Raw genomic sequence first — 20,584 nt, 5'->3', positions numbered from 1 at the left:
TGAGCAGGATTGGATCTCCTCTTACAAGTAATTAGCAAAACCTTGACAATCCAGCCTGATAAGAAAAGTCTGGTAAATGCGTGCTTATAAATTTTCACAGAGTTTTGTGAGCGACCGGTCAGCCTTTGAACCACCTTCAACGGCCCTTGACATCGAGAAGGGCGGGAGAGAGAAAGGGAGACGGTAATGGGGAGACGAAAGGGTCGCATTTCTGGGGCCGCTGGCGCCCGCTAAATTCCGATTGGCTGAGACACATGGAGTTACTAATAGCGGAGCTCCAGGCGTGCGCGAGCGGATCCCCATACCTAAGAAAATTTGTTTATCCGTCCACCCGAGAGATTTTGGTGATCACGTGACCGTTTGTCCGCTCGTCTGTCGCACCACGGGGAAGTTAATGTGAAATGTAAAACTTTCTAGCTAGTGTGGCAGGCTGTGACCTATGTTTAACTTGATGATAGACGTCCATATTATAAATTGACAGCTGATCAGAGTCACATGACCATATCGCGGGCTCAGGTGACAATTCATCGAGGTCACGTTTTTTCCGCTGACCAGTTATTAGCTTTTAATTGATCGCAGGCTTACGTTAACGTTTTTCAGTCATATGGTTCTCCCAAGTCCATTGTCTGAAGTAAATTTAAAATGCATAAACTGGAGCTCCCTATATATCACTACAAAATGAGAGTTGCACGGTTTCAACAAAACTAATAAAGATAGCGATGTTAGACGTGGTAACAAGGATTTCGAGTGTTGTCATTTTCCTGTTCCCTTTGACGTTTCCCCCGCTCACGCAAGCTACACGCGAGCTACATCTTTCTCATCTCCCCTCTTCTACCAGAATTAATGGTGTAAGGCATAGCCGGCCGGCAAATACATTATGTACTAATAAATTGGGTTCTTTACTGAGGAATACGTCTACAGAGGATTTTGTTACTTGGAGAATCGTCGCTTTTTGTAAAACAATTCCTTTTGAACGGTAAAAGTTAGGGAGTGAGGAGAGTAGCAGACCTGATCCCAGACAATGATACAGAACAATAAAGACAGTTCCTCTCATGATCTAACAATTTTAATTTCGTTTTTCTTTAAATGAAAGTTGTTCCTTTTTTAAAGGTATTATTCTACTAAAATAGATTTGATTGAAATACAAGCAGTGCCTGCATTGACTTAACGAAGTTTTTTTCAAAGTACCTTACATAATTTTTGTTATACACCAATCATAATTCGAGTATAACTTCTAACAAAGGACATCTGTAAACTTGAGTTGGTTTTATAATTGCTACTTTTTATGATCTCCACCGAAGTCTATCGGTTCACTATATATTGCAAGGTATAATTAGTACCACTGATACATGAAATACAGAAAGATGCGTCTTACAAATTACATCATTAATTGCCTTTGTTTGAGCTTGGAACAATTCTCCAGGCAGCCTTTTTACTCAATATCTTTATCACGCATTAGGTCTCCCAATGTTTACATCGTTTATTGAAACAGCTTCCTGAAAAGCTGTTTTTGGTACACATACTTTGTAGTACTTTGCTGCAATTAGCAAACAGCAAACCGCTCGCTTGGATCTTGTTATCTACAGTCCATCTATGAGTTGCTTAGCCTTTGGTCCAGCTTTATTAGCGAAGAAATAAGCAGCTTTTTTTAGTCCAAGACCATGAAGATAGCGTGCATACTCAGTGTACACAGCATGGACCAGTGCAGCTAATACAACACGAGTCAAGGATATTATACACTTTCGATAACACATAGCACAGTCTGCAAGAAACCTCCACTCGTCGGGTACGTGCGTGTTTCCTTTTCCTTCCCCGCTGCGGCCCCCACCTTCCGTGAGATGAATTCTAACTATCTTTTATCAGATTATCACGCAACGCCACGCTCTCGAAGTTGCGTAAAAGAAGGTCAGAAATGGACTACCCGAGGCTTTTCTACAGGCTCTACACTACACTGACTAGTTCCCCCGTTTTTAAGCAGTTTTATTCTACATAACTTCTTCTTAACCTCAAGAACAATCTTGAAATAGAACTAATGATCATATTCTGGTGGCTCTTGTTGGCAGGGCGTCTCAGAGACAACACCATGGGAAGCAGTTCAAATCAACTAAGCTTTGCAAGGATACTGTTTTTTTCCTCTTCGGGAGAAAGAAAACCAAACTCTTGACAAGCTTCTGCAAACAATCCTGCTCGGTCAAAATACCGCATGCTGCAGATAAATAATAAATATAAGGTACATCTGACCGCGCGCGTTTGTGCTAAAATTGAACATTACATTTTCCTTAACTTGTACTGAGATCACCATCGTAGTCACTCATTTGAACTGACCGAAAGAGATCTGGGTACGAGATAAACATCATGCAGTGATGCCACTCTCCGCAAGCTAACAACAATTTTATCGCAGTTTTTTTCGTGAATTGCTTCACAAAAAACACACATTTGGTGTTTACTATACTACTCTCATTCCTCCCTTAAACCTTAATATCTTACCACAGGGTGATTGTAAGCATTATAAGAGACATCACTGTTTACAAACATTGTTATTGTAATTCAAATTTGTAACAAGTGAAACAAAAGCATCTTTTGTGTCAAGAACATATGTGCTTCTGGTTGGCACATTAATATTGATAGGCGACGCCTGCAGCGTGAGTATAGCAGAAGTCCAGAATCCAAGCCACATGAGAGTGAAGGTGGGAGGAGTGAAAGCTGGGTTAGCTGGTTGGCACGTGTAAACGTATAATAAGCTCGCTCCCCAGTCTTATATTCGGATATTCGAGAGAAGAGCTACGATGCTTCAACACGATTCACGCCTAATTTCTACTTACCCAAGTTAATGGAATTAAAAAACCGTTTTCGACGCTCTTGTTTTCAACCATGTGAAACTTAAATTATATCCTTATCTTATACAGTTTTTCCACTTACCTGTACAACATATCTAGAGCTTTATAGAACTTGCCCAAAGAAAGTAACACCAATACAGCCTTGCTCTGAAAAAAACAAAACAAAACAAAAAAAAAAAACATGACAGCCTAGCTAAGGTTGGGTTATAACAAATCCCTTTCGTAGGGCCACATTTTTGCGTACAAATGACTCAAACATTGACAGTCTTCCTCCGCTAACTGGAGCACGTATCCACGCAAAAGAGAAGACCACTCTTTACTCGGTCACGCTTCCAATGCTCTTGGTGTGATAGTCCCACTAACAGTTGCCGCAAGACCCGGGAAAGAGTGGTATAGGGATCATATTTGAGTTAAGAAATACCGCATGTTCGTGAGGGGGTGGGAATCTCCACAGGATCGACACGGAGACAGAACGATAGCTAATAGCAAAACGCCTGGAAACTAAGCCCTCGTACTTTATCTGCAATGTTTACACCACACCCTATGTATTTTTGTGTCGAGATTGAAGGCTTTGTTGTTCAGCATGAACGGTGACGGCAGAGAAGTGGAACAAGCCGTTCACACATTCCACATATCACACTTCACACATCGTACCGGAGCGATTGGCCTAGAGGGTTTAGAGCACAAGATCCCATTCCTCAATTCGGAATATATACTTCTGCTCAGGGGGTTCCAGTCCTGGCTCCTACTCATTTACTGTCCGAACATCTGTTCACACTGCGACAAAGAGTGGCTGAAATAATATGTGACGGTCCACTTTTACGATTGCTACCGTTTCTTATGTGTGGACAGAAACCATATCCAATATGGTTTTCGTGCCGGCGCAAAAGCTATCAGGTATAGTGTGAAGACAGGCAAACGCTCTCATCTCAACATAACATACCTCAAAACCAACCATTCTACCTTTGAAGCCCCCTAGCCGAGCATAGCCTTATGTCATAAACTATTAAATTGGAGGCTTAATTGTTATTGTGTACTGACCTGCTGACTGGTGTATGTACTAGAAAGGTGTTCAATCCATCTTCTCATCACCTCAGCGCAGTCAGGGTAGTTGAGAGTTGCCTAAAATTTAGATTAGTCAAGCAAGCAGGCAGGCAATCAAGGACACTAAAATAAATCTTCTCCTTTCTTGTCCAATCACGGACCAAGAAAAGAGTCAAGAAAGGGTTTTGCGTTCTTATAAACTTCTTTACAGTTGTACTGGTTTTGTGACTATAAACAGAGCTTCTTACAAAAAGGGAAATTAATCAAGTCTAGCCGTTTGCAGTCGATTTGTAGTGAGCTACTTTGTTTGGTGAAACAGGGTATGGACGAAACGAGGAAGAGAAAGAAAAAAAACATCCACTGTCGTCTTGTACTTGTCATCCGTTCCCGTCCTTCTGTATTCCCACAATAGTACGCTTACGCAACAGGACGGGAGAGGAAATACCGTAAATCTTGTGGGACAAGCGTGACAGTAATTCCGTTTAAAAGCGCTTTCCGCCAACACCTGTTCTTATCTTTTCTCTTACTTTATCTTATGTTAAAGAACACGTAAGTAATAGCCTTGTTACGTTTGTCACACACGAGCGTTTTGCCGTCCTCTTCTTTCTGCTCGTGCACTAACTCGCGCGCCAGGCTCAGCCATAGTTTTGGTTCGCGCGCCACCAAATAGACCTGCTTCACAGACCAGCTAAAAACTTTTAATCCGGCTGCATATATTAAAATGTCGTTTTACTGAGAGCAGCAAAGATTTGAAGCGGGACACATATAAACAGAAGCAGTGTCATCAGCTATTATTTAACCTGTTGTTTTGTGTCGTCACATTTGTGGTTGGTCATGTCCTTTCTTATTACCTTTGCAAGCCAGGCTGCTCGATCCCATTCCCCGTAGGTCTGAAGATATCGACAGGCATCTAATCCTTTGTCAATCAAACACAGCAACTGCACTCCCTCTGTATTCAGTAAAACAAAGCAAACGTCAACAATTCACCCCCTCTTGATATTGCGCAATATTAGCACAAAATGAAAACATTTTCGCGACATTTGTACGGGCAACACAGGTCAAATTGTTAGATATTTTCCGTTCGAGAGAAAGAATGCCCAAAACTGGTCAGAACTAGTGATACATAAAGGGGCGCCATATTTGACTGGCTGAAGATGCCGGAATCTCAACGTAAGTTAATAAAATAGTAGACTGCAAAACAGTCGGTTTTTTTCTCAAAATCGGTTCAGCGTAGCTTAATAATCTTAAACGCGCAAAGCGTGAGAGCCTTGTGTTTGACTGTGCGCACGTACTTGAGTACGCAAAAACACGGACTGTTTTGCAGTCTAATAAAATAGGTTAAACGTACCAACCTGCTAATTTACCGCTGGCAATAAGATTTGTTGCTACAAGTTTTATTGTGCTTTGTGATGCGCCTGAAGAACGGATTGTTGCTACAAGACATGCTCTAAAAAGGAAATGGAACAAATGTAAAATTTTTGCTTCAGAATTAGTTTAGTTTCTTCTCGCTTGGTTCCAGTGTTCTCAGATGATATTTTTCTGAGAAAAAACGAGCCCTGTAGTGGTTGAAAAACATCCTTCAGGAAAGGTCTTAAAGGAGAATATGAAAGGCGTCCGAGGAACAAATGACAGGAATTGAGGTTAAGTTCAGTGTTCTGATTGTCAGTATCGACCAATATCCGTTTGAAGCGCAGCTCCTCGGACTACAAATAGACGATGACCGTGACATAGTAGGGAACTTAAGCAACTACGAGGACGACGATAAGGACAACGTAAAAAAAAACAATAGGTTTTATGAGCAAAACAACTGCTCTGCACGTGCATCACGCTTTTTAGTACATTTCTTTGACGTCCACTGCACGATTACGACGTGAAACCTCCCAATGCGACGTTTTGTGGAGGACATGGACGTACGACGACAAATTGTCCTTTCTCTATTTGAACTTGGATAGAGTCGTTAAGAATTCAACTCCAGGAAAACTCGCCTACATTTGACGAAATGTGCGGTTTCCAATACACGCGATAAAGTTTGAAAGGACGCAAATTCATTTTTTTAGTGATGTTTTCACTTCCGTCGTCGTCGTTAATGCTGAAGGTCCCCAGTTTGTTTAAAAAGACGAAGTGAGATTGCTGGGAGCATGTTCTGGCTGAGGAAAGGCTCCAATATCAGAAAACGGTTGAGATAAAGAGTAATAATACCTGAGAGAGTCTACATAATAGTTATCATTAGCAGCATCTGTCTCCAAGAAAAGCTGAACTGCTCTGTCGGCCTACAAAAACAACAGAATATCATGACATAAGGGTCAACCGTGAAAGGTTTCATAATTTGGTCAAGGTAAGAATTCTTCCAAGCCTACGACCGTGGTTGAGAGAGAAACAAAGATGTGATCAATTTTTTGCCCTAGTGAGCACACACAATCAGATCGAGATCGAGGCTAGGGGTGGACGATTTCATACAAATCACTGTATTTTGTCCACCCCAGCGTTGAATTGCTGCCTTTGTTTAAAGGAATGCAGAAACGCTCTTTTCTTGTTGTAAATATAAGATTATAACTCTATGCAAGAACTTGTTTTGCTCCTGGTCTCTTTACTAAATGTTTTTTCTGAAATCACCCAACCCCCCCACCTAAAAGGTCAAATGGTAAGAACCCAACAGATGAGAAAAACCGTTCTGAAATCATGTCGAAACTGAGTTAATAAAGAGTTCCGGCATACCTGTCCCAACAGCACCAGAGTTTCGGCACATTTCCTTGTGTGATCATATGTGGATCGTTTACTGTCATGAAGTGCAAGGCGATCGAGCTGACTTCTCTAAATAGCGAAAATTGCATTGTTAAATTGGGATTGTTCGTTAATTACCAACTACAGTGGTCAAAGTTTTTCAAACATTGGACACTGATGGTGAATCAGTGTTGGATTAACATTTTCAATAACTTAAAATCTTAAATTCAATGAACTGATAAGGGAGCTCAACAGCCCCCATAGCTAAGAAAATTTGGCTACTCTCCACCCAAGGAATGTTGGTAGTAAAGTGCCTGCCCGTCCGCGCCACAGGCAAACCAATGTGAAAATGTCACACTTTTTAGCTAGTGTGGGAGCGTACAACCTGATATTGCACGTCCATGTTGTGGTCAATTGACAGCTGTCTAAACAGAGTATCCGTTGACCAGTATGACATGACCGTATCGCGGGCTCAGGTGTCGAACCATCAGGGTTACCTGTTTTTTTTTTTAAGTTATCCGCTGACAAGTTAGTACTTTTCGTCTGATCGCAGCCTTAACTCGAAGTGGATTTCTTTGCAATGGTTACAAGTTTAAAACTGTGAAAGTTTTGAACCCACGGCCAGGAGTCATTTCATAAGTAGGTTGAGTAGAGGTTATTGTTTGAAGAAGATTATACGGCAGCTACGTCTTAGCCTTGGCTAAATCTATATATTACTGATAGGATATCACTTTCTAATTTTCTATAAGCAGTGGTCAAGATGAGCGAAACCTGATCAATGCTCGAATATCACTGGCTAATTTTGTATAAGGTCTATAAGCAATGGTCAAGATGAGCGAATATCGGCCAGTGTAATCAACATTTGTCCGTGGACAGCGAGTGTATTGATAAATGAATGTGACTGTGAGGGTTTGCAAATTATCACTTTCCTGTTTTAAAACAGACACACACCTGAAAAGCATCGGTGTCACTGATAATATCATAACAGGTGTCGAGGGAGACTGGGTAACAGCTGCAGCTTAAGCTCTCACTAGCTTCAGTTTCCTCTCGGCCACAGAGGTCAAGGTCGTCATCTATTGATAGTAGATCCAGGCTCCGGGCACTGTAGCTTCGTTTAATTTTGGTCGTGGATTCAGATGGATTAAAGAAGTCAACTGACTGTGACCTTGAACGACCACTGTACGAGGGCTGGTGTTCAGTCTCAAAAAAAATCAGTGAATAATAAACTAGTAACACACTACACATGTTAACAAGAGGACAGTAAATTTCAACAAATTTGACAGTGTTTGTGAGGCCCAAAATAACTTGAATGTTTTTTTTTCCCATCCTCTCAGCTTTTCTGGTCAAACAGTGAAGGCCGAGGGATGAAGTCGAGTCATTTTTTTCACACAAATGCAGTCTATCAGTGCCATGAAGCGTTTTTCAATTGTGTCAATTGAAAAAAGTAAAGAAAACCAACATTGACATGGTTGTAAAGAACTTCAAACGTACAGTGTTCATTTCCGGAAGTGAGATACTGACTGCAACCTGTACGCGAATATGTTACCTGATGTTTCAAACATAATATTCTTGACTTTTCTCGTCTGAGGTAGTGAAGAGCGACCTCCCAAAACACTGTCTCAGCTTCATCTCCAAATAAACTGAAAATAAATAATAATCAGTGAGTTTTCACAAACAACATTTGAAATCACTGGCTTCCCGAATGGCAAATTTCTAAAATCCTACTCTCTCGCTTTCATAGACTTCAAGTGCCATAACTATTATTTACACTACATACCATTAAAACATATCTTTTTGAGCGCAGATCAGTATGAATGAATTAACACTTTGAACCATATAACTCACTGTGCTGTTAAAAAACACTTTTGTGCGGTCCCCAGCGCTGTGTTCATCAGCAGATCTGTGGTGCTTCTGGAAATAAAAATATCGAAACACAAGATCTTAACGTGAAGGTTAGTCTGGTCTCTTTATCGCCCGAAAAATCACCTCTCGGAGAGGTGACGCGAACATGAGGCGATTTTGCAAACATTCTTGTTTTTCGCTCTCTGTTAATATGTCAAAGAAAAATAAGAATGTACTCGCAATAACAGTCGAATAGTTTCCGTAAGCTAAATAACTACACATAATTGAGTATGGGCGACTCTGATATACCTCATGGCAGGAGAGGGAGGGGATGGAATAGTGTTTCTGTTAAAAACGCCTAATGGGGGGGGATAGCATCAGATAAAGTACAAAGACGCTTGGGTGACATTTCCTGGAGTATTAAGAATGGCGGTTTTTATATAAATTAAAATAATGCAACAACCATTTGTAGCGAATCGAACCATGTGCCTGTTTTAGCAGCAGAATAATGCAACGGTCCGTTTGCGAAAGAGAGGTGTCTAAGATGTAAATATATAGTCAAGCCCAGTTTACGGCAGTAAATTACAATACTTACTGTGGAATCATCTTCAGTTGATTTTGAATTTCAGTCAGGGACTCTTTACTTTCTAATTCCCTAAAAAAAAAAATTTACTTTACTTTTGTCTTCCATTGTAGATGTATTTGTTTGATTCAGCTGATTATGCTCAACATCTATAATTAGCCAGAATGACCAGATCTTACAGCACGCCGGGACTGCTGTTTTTCGTTTTTCTTTCTGAACGATACCGTGTGACAGCGTGAGGGACGTCAGTAAAAAAAGAACAAATAGATGATGTGGTTTTCACTATAATAATAATAATAATAATAATAATAATAATAATAATAATAATAATAATAATAATAATAATAATAATAATAATAATAATAATAATAATAATAATAATAATAATAATAATAATAATAATATAGATTCTTATTAAGCGCATTTCTATCCTCAATGCGCTTTACATTATGAAAACCGATTGAAAATCATTACATTTCTAGCCCATTGTGACATTATACATCAAGTATTGTAAAACTTTAAAAATCCTAAAACGTTAAGCATGAAAATCAATTGTAACATCATACATCAAGTATTGTAAAACTTAAAAAAAATCCTAAAATGTTATCATGTTTGTAAAAACTTTAAAACCAACTTGTAAAACTTAAAAATCCTAAAAATGTAAGGCATGAAAATCAATGATCAAGTATTGTAAAACTTTAAAAAAAAACCTAAAATGTTAAGCATGAGAATCAATTGAAACATTTCCTGAATAGAAATGTTTTAAGTTTTGTTTTAAATGTTGTAACACTGTCCGCATTTTTGATATATTCTGTCTTAATGCTTCTTATATACCGTATACGTGTAAGAAGGTGAAGTAGAAGGAAAGTGCATAAGTGGGAAGAAAAGTTCCGATTAAGTTAGGAAAAGCGTCTTTGGGTCTCGTACACGGATGTAAAGGCTTTAGGGTTCAACAACACTTTAAAAACTATTTTTTCAAATAATCGTTTTGGTAATTCTATTCTTCGTTTAGCGCGACAGATGTACGTGGGTACCAGTGGTGAGTCGAGTTCAAGGCTCTCTCTCTCTCTCTTTTTTATTTACTAGAGAAAGTCATATTACCAAGCTGCCTCGAGGGACAATTTTGGTCTCGATCTGTAAGATAGGATGGAACTAAAAATTGATAAAACAGATTCGAACTTTCACCAGAAACTCATAAGGGGTTGAAACGTGTAACTCGCGTTCAATGCTTGTGAATATTCAGTTTTTCTAAGTACCATATTTGGAAACCTCGCTGCGGCCTTAAAAAGGCAACAGGTTCAAAAACAACCTTGCACGGGCATCACGCTTTTTTGTACATTTCTTTGCCATCACTACACGACTACGACATGAAAGTCCCTTTTGTGGGGGGCGAAAACACAATGCAGCGAATTTCTTTTTCTTTTCCTGAACTTTCACACCGTCTTTAGACGAACTGAACGAGGTGGAATAAGCGCGATCAAGTTTGAAGCAGCGCGAATACACTTTTTAAGTGACGCTTTTGTTGCTGTCGAGCATCGGACAAAGCAAACATATGAGAGTTACATGTTTCAACCCCTTATGAGATTCTGTTTTCACTAAATAGATCTTACAAGTCTGAAAAATCCGTCAGTGAGTACCGGTCCCTTCCAAGAGAGTGTTGAAGTAGAGACTTGAGAATAAGACTTGTCTTAGGTTCCATAATATACGGGCACCACAAAGGACCTATCAAATGAATTCAAACATATAGAGTGTTTTCACTCACGTGACCAGTATCTATGCAAATTTATTGGAACAAAAGAAAGCTTTGCATAAGAAAAGAGTTCAACTTTCACAGGACTGGTTTGGAACACCAACATGGCCGACGTGTCATTGGGTAAACGTTAGTTTCCATATCTCAAACCGCCCTAGGATACGTTGTGATGCCTACACAAAGTACTTGCATATATGTATATGTTGTGGTTCAATTTTCAAATCAGTTTCATTGTTTGAAAATTGAAATGACATAGTTGTTGCATACATGAAATTAATTTCCTCATTATTACGTACGTCATGAGCAGAGAATTCACAAGTAGGAAGTTGAAATTTCTAACTACGAACACTGAGAAGTTGTAGTCTAAACTAGAAATTCACTGCCAATTACTCAAGCAGGAATGCCGATTTAAATTTGAGGCCAGTAGCTGTAACAACTAATGGATTGGAGGTACGTTTGACTAAACATTCTGAGAAAACTCCGTATTCTCTCTCATCCATCTCGGGAACTTATGAAATCTGACAGAATTTAAGAAAATTGGGATTACGAGAAACTGTCATTTACAACTTGTATATTTGGCAGAGTTCCAAGGGAGCCAGGTGGTGATGAGGAAAAGAACACTTATAGGGGTCCTAGATACACTTTACTCTCAAGGTGCCATAGGAGCCTACCATCAAGGTCCATATCAGCCATAGCCGAGGAAGAGCTTTTTAGGCCCATTGTCATAACAACAATAGCTCCATTTGAGTGTGTCACAATTGGTAAATCTGATGCTAACCAATCCATGTCGACAAGAGGAGGAGAATCCTTTGGAAGTTTGTAGCTGCTGTAAACTTCAAACTGGTGGAAGAGAAAAAGAGCTCATTCCATGTTTATTTAATGGCCAAAAACGAGTTAACAACTTAAACCTTTCAATTGATGTTTTCATCTGTATACCTTGCTAGTTCACTACCCAAGCATTTCTCAGAACTTTGCTCAGTAGTCATTTTCTCACAATCATCATGAACCACTCTCGTCCGAACATATGAATGACGTCAATGTATTATTGGTTTAACTGATATTCAGTTATGTTTTAACAAGTTTCAGTGCCTGACGATATTTCACATTTTTGACATAATTGTCACCGTTCCATAAGGGCCCCCCTGGACCTCTCCCCTGGACCCGCCAGTGTAACCTACCTTTTGCAAATCCCAGATATCAATTCCATCACTGTAGAGTGCAGCAAGCTTGTTGTTTCCTCTTCCTGGACCAAATTTGATTTTCTTAATGTGACCTCGATGGGTAACCATACTCCTAAAATACAAAACTAGTAGTGAGTATAGTAGGGATGAAATTAACCCTGAATAAGGGGAGGAGTATTAAGTATTACTGGTAAGGTAATACGTAGCTGCTTTTTTTGTCCATCACAGATAACGATTTGAATCAGCTCCAGTTCAGGGATATTGGCGCCTTATTTGTGCATAGTAGTGAAGGTGAATGAAACACAACTCTTTCCATCACTAAAGACATAGACTACAGTTCACTCATTTGTATTGTTTTTCCCTCCTTCTCCTCCTCCTCAGTCAATGAGATTCCTCCGCATTTTTACAAGATGAAAACAAAAGGCTATGAAGTCATTGGTGCCAATGACTAAAGAGACATTTAACTCATAATGTTCTTACTGGCAAATGACATTTTTACTAATTACTGGTAATTCTATGAAAAAAAGGGTTTTCTAAGAGCAGCCACCACAAACCCAACAAATTTAATTACATCATTCTTCAAAGTGCATTATAAGTACAATAAGATATGTACGTGACATGTGCATTGTGTTGGTTACTGAATTAAGAACAAAAACTGCGTTAAAGTGAAAACTAACCTTGTTACTCTTGCCTTGAGTTCCCAGATGCTTAAATTACCATCTACATCAGACAACACTAACAGATCACCTTTCCATGCTATGTAGGTGACAAGACCAAGGGAACTCTGGGTAGTGGGGACAGCAAAAATAACCAAGTATTACTTGCAAGATTTACTAGTATCCTACCCCAAAAAGTTATCATTAAAACGTTTACTGAAATTTCTGTCTCATATGGTAAACAAGTTAACTTACATCACACTGAACTTTGGATCCATCTTTAACTGTTGTTCCTTCCACAAGAAAATGATAAAGTAGTTTATCTTGATCCACACACACAAAGTGCTCCCTTATCCATGACTAAAAAACACAAACTTGATTGTTATGCAACTTCAATATAGGGTCAACCAGTGATGAAGGGATTACTCTAGAGGGTAGCATTGCAGGGTTTCTGCAATTTAAAAAATAAGGCTGCATAAAATTTACATATGTGCAGCAAATGGGGTATAGAAACGATAATCACTACTGAAGGCACATTTACCCAACGGATAAAAAAGAACATAAACGCTGTCTCATTTCATAAAATAATATTTCAGTTAACCATTAAGCTGTTATCAGCCTAGAAGTTTACAGAGAAGCCAACTGGCAGTGCTAGCGATGGTGAAATTCTGCACCATGACAATCAAGACAATGAAAAAGATGGTAGGTCAAAAAACAAAATAAATTCCCCTTCTTGAAAAAGGGCCCTCATCGGCCAATTCCTGGAATTAAACCCTGGTAATGGTGAACATGTGACACATGATTTTATTGTTAAGGAACCCTAATAACGAGGTGTCAAAAGGTACTGGCAACTGGCAATATCACCAGCTATTTCCCTAGTTTCACTGGGCACAGTTCGACAGTAAAGAGGACAGTAGAGGAAATAAAGGTGTCACTATCCGCCAGCCAATCTACTTCCTAACTTTCTCTTTTGATAACCCTGGGCTGTGATAAATTGCTTGTTCAGTTGAGCAGAATATTATTACAGAGCAGAAGCAGTAGGACAGTGAACCTGTGTTGGGGTGATATGTTCTGCCTTGCTTGGGTCCAGGACATTTGCTGCAATACCAGATGGACTGGACTCTAACTTCTGACTCAGCTTCTTTTTCAGTTGTTTAGAATGACTCGATGGAGACCATTCCTTTCAAAGAAAAAAAGAACAGATTTTAGTTACTTCTGTTGCTTACACGTTGATGGTAGCTATAACTTAACAATGGGCTGAGGAATGTGGATTAGCACAGTTGGTTAGTGAGCAGCCTTCTGGGTGGGAAGTTCCAAATTTCCTACTTCAGGTGTGACAACAAATCCTTCTTTTGACTTCTTTGTGTTCTGTGTAGCTTAAAGTAGCTTAAAATATCCATAAAACGGAGTACTGATGGAGAAGGAGGTGGGGTGGTAAAATGAGTGCACCTCTGGCCTCAGGTTTTTTAGTCAGGTGACTATTTCAATCCACCGACGTAAAAAAAAGGACTCTTTACCTTTTTCTTTTATGCCAGGTATTATATTGATAGCTCAGTAAAATGACATTTTTCTCTGAATCAAATTGCATTTTTGGGACATTTTAAAATGCAACTGACTGACAAAACTAACAAATGTCCAAGATTCCAAAGCAAACAAAAACATGACACTTAAAGCCTAGTATGTCTTACTTGGAAAAAAAGTTCTGCAAGTACACCATACTTTTTGTCAATTCTAGAACCTGTTAAAAGCAGGAGTTTGGTTTATTACACATTATTGACATTTATGTCCTGCTTACACCAAAAATTCTTCCATTAACACTAATTTTCCCGGCTGACTGTTACATACCAAAGCAGTCACTGATGAGAAGTTAGATGGCATTTCTCTAAGAACTGTTAAGTTCTTTAAATCCCACAGCTGTAGCGGCCTGTCTTTGATTATGACAATGAAGTATTGCCTGCCAAATAAAAACAATTGCTAAAAAAAGAACATCAACTAAAAGATACAGCTGCTGGTACTGGAAAAAAAACTGACAGTCAAATTACAGTCTGGCATTTCACAATCAGGATTGCATCTTGTTGGCAAAATCCATCAATTTATTGATTATTATGGTTGCTTAAAATGGTCTAATTGCTCCTTATTATATGACAGTTGCTTTTGGATTTTGCAGCAATAGCTACATATTCTTGTCAAGCCAAAAATCCAGACAACTTCCCTGGTGTATGCCTGTTTAATGTTACAATGGGTTAGGGTCTTGGAAGATATCATGACATAGTTTGGCCATTTCTGATACTTTTGGGTCTTAGTGACAAATATCAAAACATGTTGCATTGTTATAATTTTCACTGCAACTTTAATCGGCCCTTACGGCATAGAAGTTCTTGTAGTACTTACCTCAGATGAGACACCTTAACTGCTTCTACTGTGGATTCTTCGGCTGCTTTGCCAAGCTGAATGGGAGTACTTTGACCTTAAATGCAACCAGATAAAAAGTCAATGAAGAACTGAAGACTTTTTCTAAAGTCTGCAGCAAAGACCATTTTGTTGTTGTAGCTGAACTAAAAAGCTTGTTGATAAAAAAGGAAGACAACTTTCAGATGAGATGATCATACCAGTTTTGATACTGACAAGCTGTAACTCATTTCTGCTGGAACTTCCTGATGACTGAGCCCAGGAGAAGAAACTGCGCAGGTTACTCCAGGTTATCCCCCTGTGACAAAACAGGTGAAAGGTTAAGAAAGATAAAACAACCAAACAGAAGAGTCAAAAATATTTCATTAATATTTACGTTGTGGTTAGGACATATAACTAATAATGATTCGTAATTGTTGTATTTATCATCATCATCATCATTATCATCATCATCATCATCATCATCAACAACATCATTATCATCAAGGTTGAAGGTTCAGGATTTGGAAAGACAAAATCTGCATCTAGCCTTACTTGACTGCACAAGTATGGATGGTGTATTCTCTGGTAAGCAATCCTGTTCCAAGGTTGAAAACTTGAATGCATCCTTGACTGTTACCTAGTAAGAAAATTAAACAAGGTAAGAGATGAAATTTCTTCATCACAATCCTTTTTTATTTTGAATTCTGAAATCATTAAAACTTTGTTTCTCTTTTCCATATACTGGTACTTGGTGTGAAAATGCTACTCCAGACATCAAACGTTTTTACAATCTGCCACTGGATGTTAAGTTTTTCTTTTCCCCGAAATGTGTGATTCTTAGACAAGTAATAAATGAGGATCATATAAAGAAGCAAAGGTTGTATACACTCTGAAGTAGGGACAAGGTGCAGATGGATTCCTATTCACTGCCATCATTGCAACATTATGCTGTTAGCAGTGAAAACTTCAATTTGCACATTACAGGTAAATCACTTGAGCATGACTGCAACTTTACTGACAGCTTACCGACAGCTATGAGTGGCTTGTAGGTAGACCAGTTTTTCGTTGTTAAGGGTGGACACATGACAGCACATGTTGGAGGAGATGACACTGTGCTTGACAGGCTGCTCATAATGAACTTGAAATGAGTTGTATTTGGAACTACTTTCCCAGAAGAAAGTGGTGGAGGGATCACATTTGAAAGAGTTAAATTGGGATTAATGCTGCAATCCAAAGCTCCAAGTTCAGCATCTAATGGCAGTGATGCTGTCATAGCTTCTTCTGACATCAGTAATGCCTCTGTGGTCTGGAGTCTTGTGGCTTTTAACTCCCAAACAATAATTCTACCATCGCTGATCAACAATGCAACCTTTCTTTCACTTACGGGACAACACATGAAACCAAACAATCTGCTTGATTTGCTGAGTCGCAAAGGATCTGACTGACACTTATTTTCGTAAATAATATCCACTGATGTGCTTGCATCACTGGTAGTTTCATCACTGGGTTCTACAAAATAAGGGTTCTTTGGTACACGTCTTCGCACTCGCATGATTACACTTCCATTTTCATGTAAGCACATAAGGACATCACGCTGCTGACAGGGAATGATGTGAAGAAAAGAAGGACTGTTTCGTTCCAAACTGAATGAACACACAGCTTGGTTGATCTCCATGTCTAAGATCATTACTTCTCTAGGAAACAAGGCGAGAAGGTGATGACAAGTAGATTGTAAGTATGCAAGCTGAAGGCAGTCACTGAAAGCAACATTTTCCTCTCCAGCCCTGAAACAGAAGAAAAATTATGTTGTCTTGCTGGGGTGGGGTGATGATTTAAAGACTTACTTAAAGTGTAATGTAAATCTCTACGGTAAACTAAGCCATTATGGCTGTTACAGGTCCAATTTTATTTTGGGTTCAAATTTTTTGACCTTGGTTGATTCTCAGTGTCTTTTGTCTTCTAGGGCTAGGAGACAATGGAAATTGAGAATCAACCTAGGTGAAAAATTTCTAACCTGAAATCAAATTTGACCTGTATCATAGACATTTGCATGCTACAAATGTTATCATATGTGTAGTACGTACTACATGCCATTAAAATGAAAGCAGGACACTATAGCATGAGGGTTTTCCAAAATGACAGCACAAAGAATTTATATGCCCTTAAGAGATGATAGTATACTTGTATTGTGTGTACCTGTTTCTTGATTCACCTCCTGCCCAAATCCTGACTCTAGCCAGTGCAGATCTGGGAGTTGAAGGTTTGGATGAATATTTACTATCAGGTCCTGCAGTTGGGGACCCTGTGAAGCTGCTACTGGGTGAGGAGGCACCAGAACTTGTCAGGTAGAACTTACGGCCATTACTCTCTGGTGCTTTGTTGATGGAAAAGTCATTAATAAATAGGATCCAATCTTGGCACATCACTGAGGTCAAAACAGAAAATAATATTAATAACACTCAGTCTAGTGACACAGTCAACCCTGAACACAACAGGGACAGTCATCCAACTATCTGCATTGCAGAGGTGTCCTTAGAGGGTATGTGTATGAAGTTTGGTATCTTTGTGACCTGTGTAACAAACAGTGTGCATAAGAAGTAATCAACATCATTGCTACTTATAGTTAAGCCAGGTAAAACATACTTTTAAAGATTCTATAAATGAATTCTTATTTAAAAATTGTATCCATTAGTACCAGATTCTTGCAAATGAGCAGTGAATTCACATGCAATGCAGTTAAAATTTCAGATTTAAAATTGGTACCTGTAGTGACAATGACTACTGGATTCAATTTTCACATAATCACTTCATTGATAGAATCTATGACAGTGTAACAAAATTAAAATTTAAAAAAACTAAAACGGAAATGAAATATAATTCACACAAACATTATGCACATATTTTTTTTTACAACAAATTACAGCAACTCATCATCAGAGAGACTCTGTTTTCCAGAGTTACTTACAAGTGACATTAGATGAAGTGAAGGGATCAAAAGCAAAGCATAGTAAAGGTTCTTGGAAAGTCTTCTTCCACAGTTTAGTTCCAGTGTCAGCATTCCACAGAATCATTGATGATGGTGCATGGAGCACCACCAACAGATCGTGACAAGCATCCTGAGTTCCGAGCCACTCTAGATCCAGAACTGGCCTGTTTCCATCAGAAAACTCTGCTACTGAGCTACCTTGGGAGATGTCCCAAACAATCACATTGCCAGCTGCATCTCCAGAAGCCAAGCGAAGAACATATGGTGAATTTAGGTCATGGTGAAAGTTGTTACGGGCCCATTTTACCTAAAACAGCACATAAGAGACGTTGATATCATACATCCCTTATACTGGTCAATCACAATGAAAAAGTGGTTTCACTGAATAGCTAGTCATATAATAAGATTTAAAAATCACATATGACATTGCCTTACCAAAATCATAAAACTTATAACTTTTTCCCTTGTTACATATTAAAACTCAAACCAGTTAAAAATAATGTTTACTGAAAATTAATATTGAAAAAAAATTCAAGAAATAAGGTCCCAAGTATGTAAGCCTAGTTGAAAGAAGAATCTGGAAGTTTATAGTAAGTCACATGGACTTTTTCCAAAGATCCCTTTAGTTTGCAACTACATTCCAAACATACCAATGTGAAAGATAATAGTTACCTTTGTACAGGGTGCAGTGTGCAAGTTAAGTACTTGAATAACCTACAAAAACAAACAGTCCATAAAAATCTATAATTTAAACCACAATCAAATACATGAGCATTTTTTATTTAGTACCTGTACTGATTTGGAATCAAAAACAACCACAAAGTTTTGACACCCATAAGCAATGACTGACTGCCATCCCCTGAAAAAGACAAAAGATACTAGATAATGCCTTTACAATTTATTAGTTTCTACAAAGAAGAGACCATTACTTCTTCAAGCCACCCCAAGGTGTTTACTTTACATTGTAAATCTCAACCAACTAATTGGAGGAGGGAAGGGAGTTTACTCAAAGGAGGCTGGTGTAGCTTAACTTAAATTACACGAGAGATCAGAAGAACGGAGGTAATGGTAAGTCAAGGAAATAATGGTAGATGGACATAAGAATTTCCTAGGGACAACTTTCTTCATCATTCCTCAAATTTATTTAAGGAAAAGGTCAGTTTTAGCAGCTAATAAAGCAGGGCCCAGTACTTTTCCATATGAAAAGGAGGGAGATCTGTTCAATAACAGGTCAGGCTGCTGGCTGGAAAGAACACATATTTCCCCATTCCCTAGAAATTTGGTTTGCTCTCCAAAACAATGTTTTCCATGAAATTCAGTTGTATTCAGGTGTCCAGTTCCATCCCCAGGTCTATAACCAATGACATTGTCTTAAAAGGCATTAACACATCAAACAAACTTGTGAACAGTTATGAGGCCCTCTTAGTGAGGGGCGTGTATGTATGTCCCTAGTCTGAGGTTGACGAGATTATAAACTCTCTTCGCTCAGAATTATCGTTGTTAACTAATGCATCGGTTTGATAATCAGTGAAACTGCCCCTCAGACAAGTGGCCAATAATGCCAACATTCGAGTGGTTCTCTGTCTGTTGTATTGTATCAGAACAATAGTGTGACTTCAATGAGAGCTCCCAAAGTTACTTTTAGGGTATCAGCATGAATACATCGTTGGCAACAGAATCGAAAGGGTCACAGTTTATAAAGCTGCTTGGAGTTTATGTTAGCAATGATCTGAAGTGGACCCATCACTGACCCATCATGTAGACTCATCGTGTGTTATAGCATTGTTTGTATTTTTTGTTTAGATTTTTTCCAATGGGGTGGGGGCTTTTTTGACACTTTTGATTGACCTTTCGTTTCCCACCCTGGGGAATTTGATCAAAAAATTTTAAAATTTGTCAAATCCCCATCCCTTACCCGCACTCCCCCACACGGGGTTTACATCGATAGGTGCATAAACTCAGAGTCAAACTCAGAGTCATTTGGCGTTCTGCAAAATACCCCCTGCCGCCTGCAGTTCCCTTAAAATTGTTACGTCTCAAAATAGCTCTTGATCTTGAAGAAATCAAGAGCACATAATACAAACAAAATAATATTCTTCCGTAAAATTACCAGCCTCACCAATCCCCCCACATTCGGCAATGAAAACTCACCAATCACAAGCCCCTCGATTTTGTGAATGAAGTGCTCCTGGCACAACACGCGGAGACAGCTTCATTGTAGTAATGGCAAGTAGAGTGTTTCTAATATGTCATTTGCTATCGAGTTTGTAGTTATTACTGTTTTCTTCCAAACAACAAGATCATGGGCAAGCAAAAGGAAACCAGCTAAAAGCTCAAATTCATTTCCGCCATCTTGGTTTCATTTCTTGAGCCGCTGGGACCGCTGGTCCTAGTCTATTTCACAGTTTTTCTAGGGGGGAGTGAAGATGGTAGTTCAAAAGTTCATATTTATTTTTCCTTAATGCATGACTAAAATCAAAAAGATGTTTTTATAAAAACAAAAACGGAACCATTACTGCTCTCGGACAAACAAATATTTTTCTTGCAAGTTAAAGTAGTATGATGAAAAAAAGTTTTTTCTTGTCTACCTTAC

General features: G+C 38.8%; 1 protein-coding gene across 1 annotated transcript; it reads right to left on the bottom strand.

Moving 5' to 3' along the window:
* Window positions 1–1,050: 1,050 nt before the first annotated feature.
* On the bottom strand, window positions 1,051–20,284 carry LOC140933958 (WD repeat-containing protein 11-like). The gene is made up of 28 exons (XM_073383638.1): window positions 20,143–20,284; window positions 18,781–18,850; window positions 18,664–18,705; window positions 17,971–18,298; window positions 17,202–17,430; window positions 16,032–16,789; window positions 15,558–15,642; window positions 15,224–15,321; window positions 15,006–15,081; window positions 14,460–14,568; window positions 13,666–13,794; window positions 12,870–12,974; window positions 12,636–12,742; window positions 11,956–12,070; window positions 11,449–11,617; window positions 10,638–10,749; window positions 9,040–9,099; window positions 8,448–8,513; window positions 8,149–8,242; window positions 7,554–7,802; window positions 6,597–6,692; window positions 6,081–6,151; window positions 5,234–5,328; window positions 4,733–4,830; window positions 3,879–3,959; window positions 2,920–2,984; window positions 2,124–2,206; window positions 1,051–1,708 (listed from the first exon to the last, which is right to left on the bottom strand). Exons 1-28 carry the CDS (start codon window positions 20,205–20,207, stop codon window positions 1,581–1,583), a joined length of 3,783 nt encoding a protein of 1,260 aa, XP_073239739.1. The 5' UTR covers window positions 20,208–20,284; the 3' UTR covers window positions 1,051–1,580.
* Between the last annotated feature and the right edge of the window lie 300 nt (window positions 20,285–20,584).

This window comes from Porites lutea, chromosome 4 (genome assembly GCF_958299795.1).
Source record: "Porites lutea chromosome 4, jaPorLute2.1, whole genome shotgun sequence".
NCBI lineage: Eukaryota > Metazoa > Cnidaria > Anthozoa > Scleractinia > Poritidae > Porites > Porites lutea.
This window is presented reverse-complemented; position numbering and strand designations above follow the sequence as displayed.

What these genes read in the sequence shown, in the direction of transcription:
- LOC140933958 (XM_073383638.1), bottom strand. Translation starts at nt 20,207, where the DNA reads ATGAAGCTGTCTCCGCGTGTTGTGCCAGGAGCACTTCATTCACAAAAT. An exon ending in GATCCAAAGTTCAGTGTGAT is followed by an intron (nt 12,743 to 12,869) that starts GTAAGTTAACTT and finishes CCCACTACCCAG; the next exon opens with AGTTCCCTTGGTCTTGTCAC. An exon ending in CTGACGGATTTTTCAGACTT is followed by an intron (nt 9,100 to 10,637) that starts GTAAGATCTATT and finishes TTTTTTTTTTAG; the next exon opens with GGAATTAGAAAGTAAAGAGT.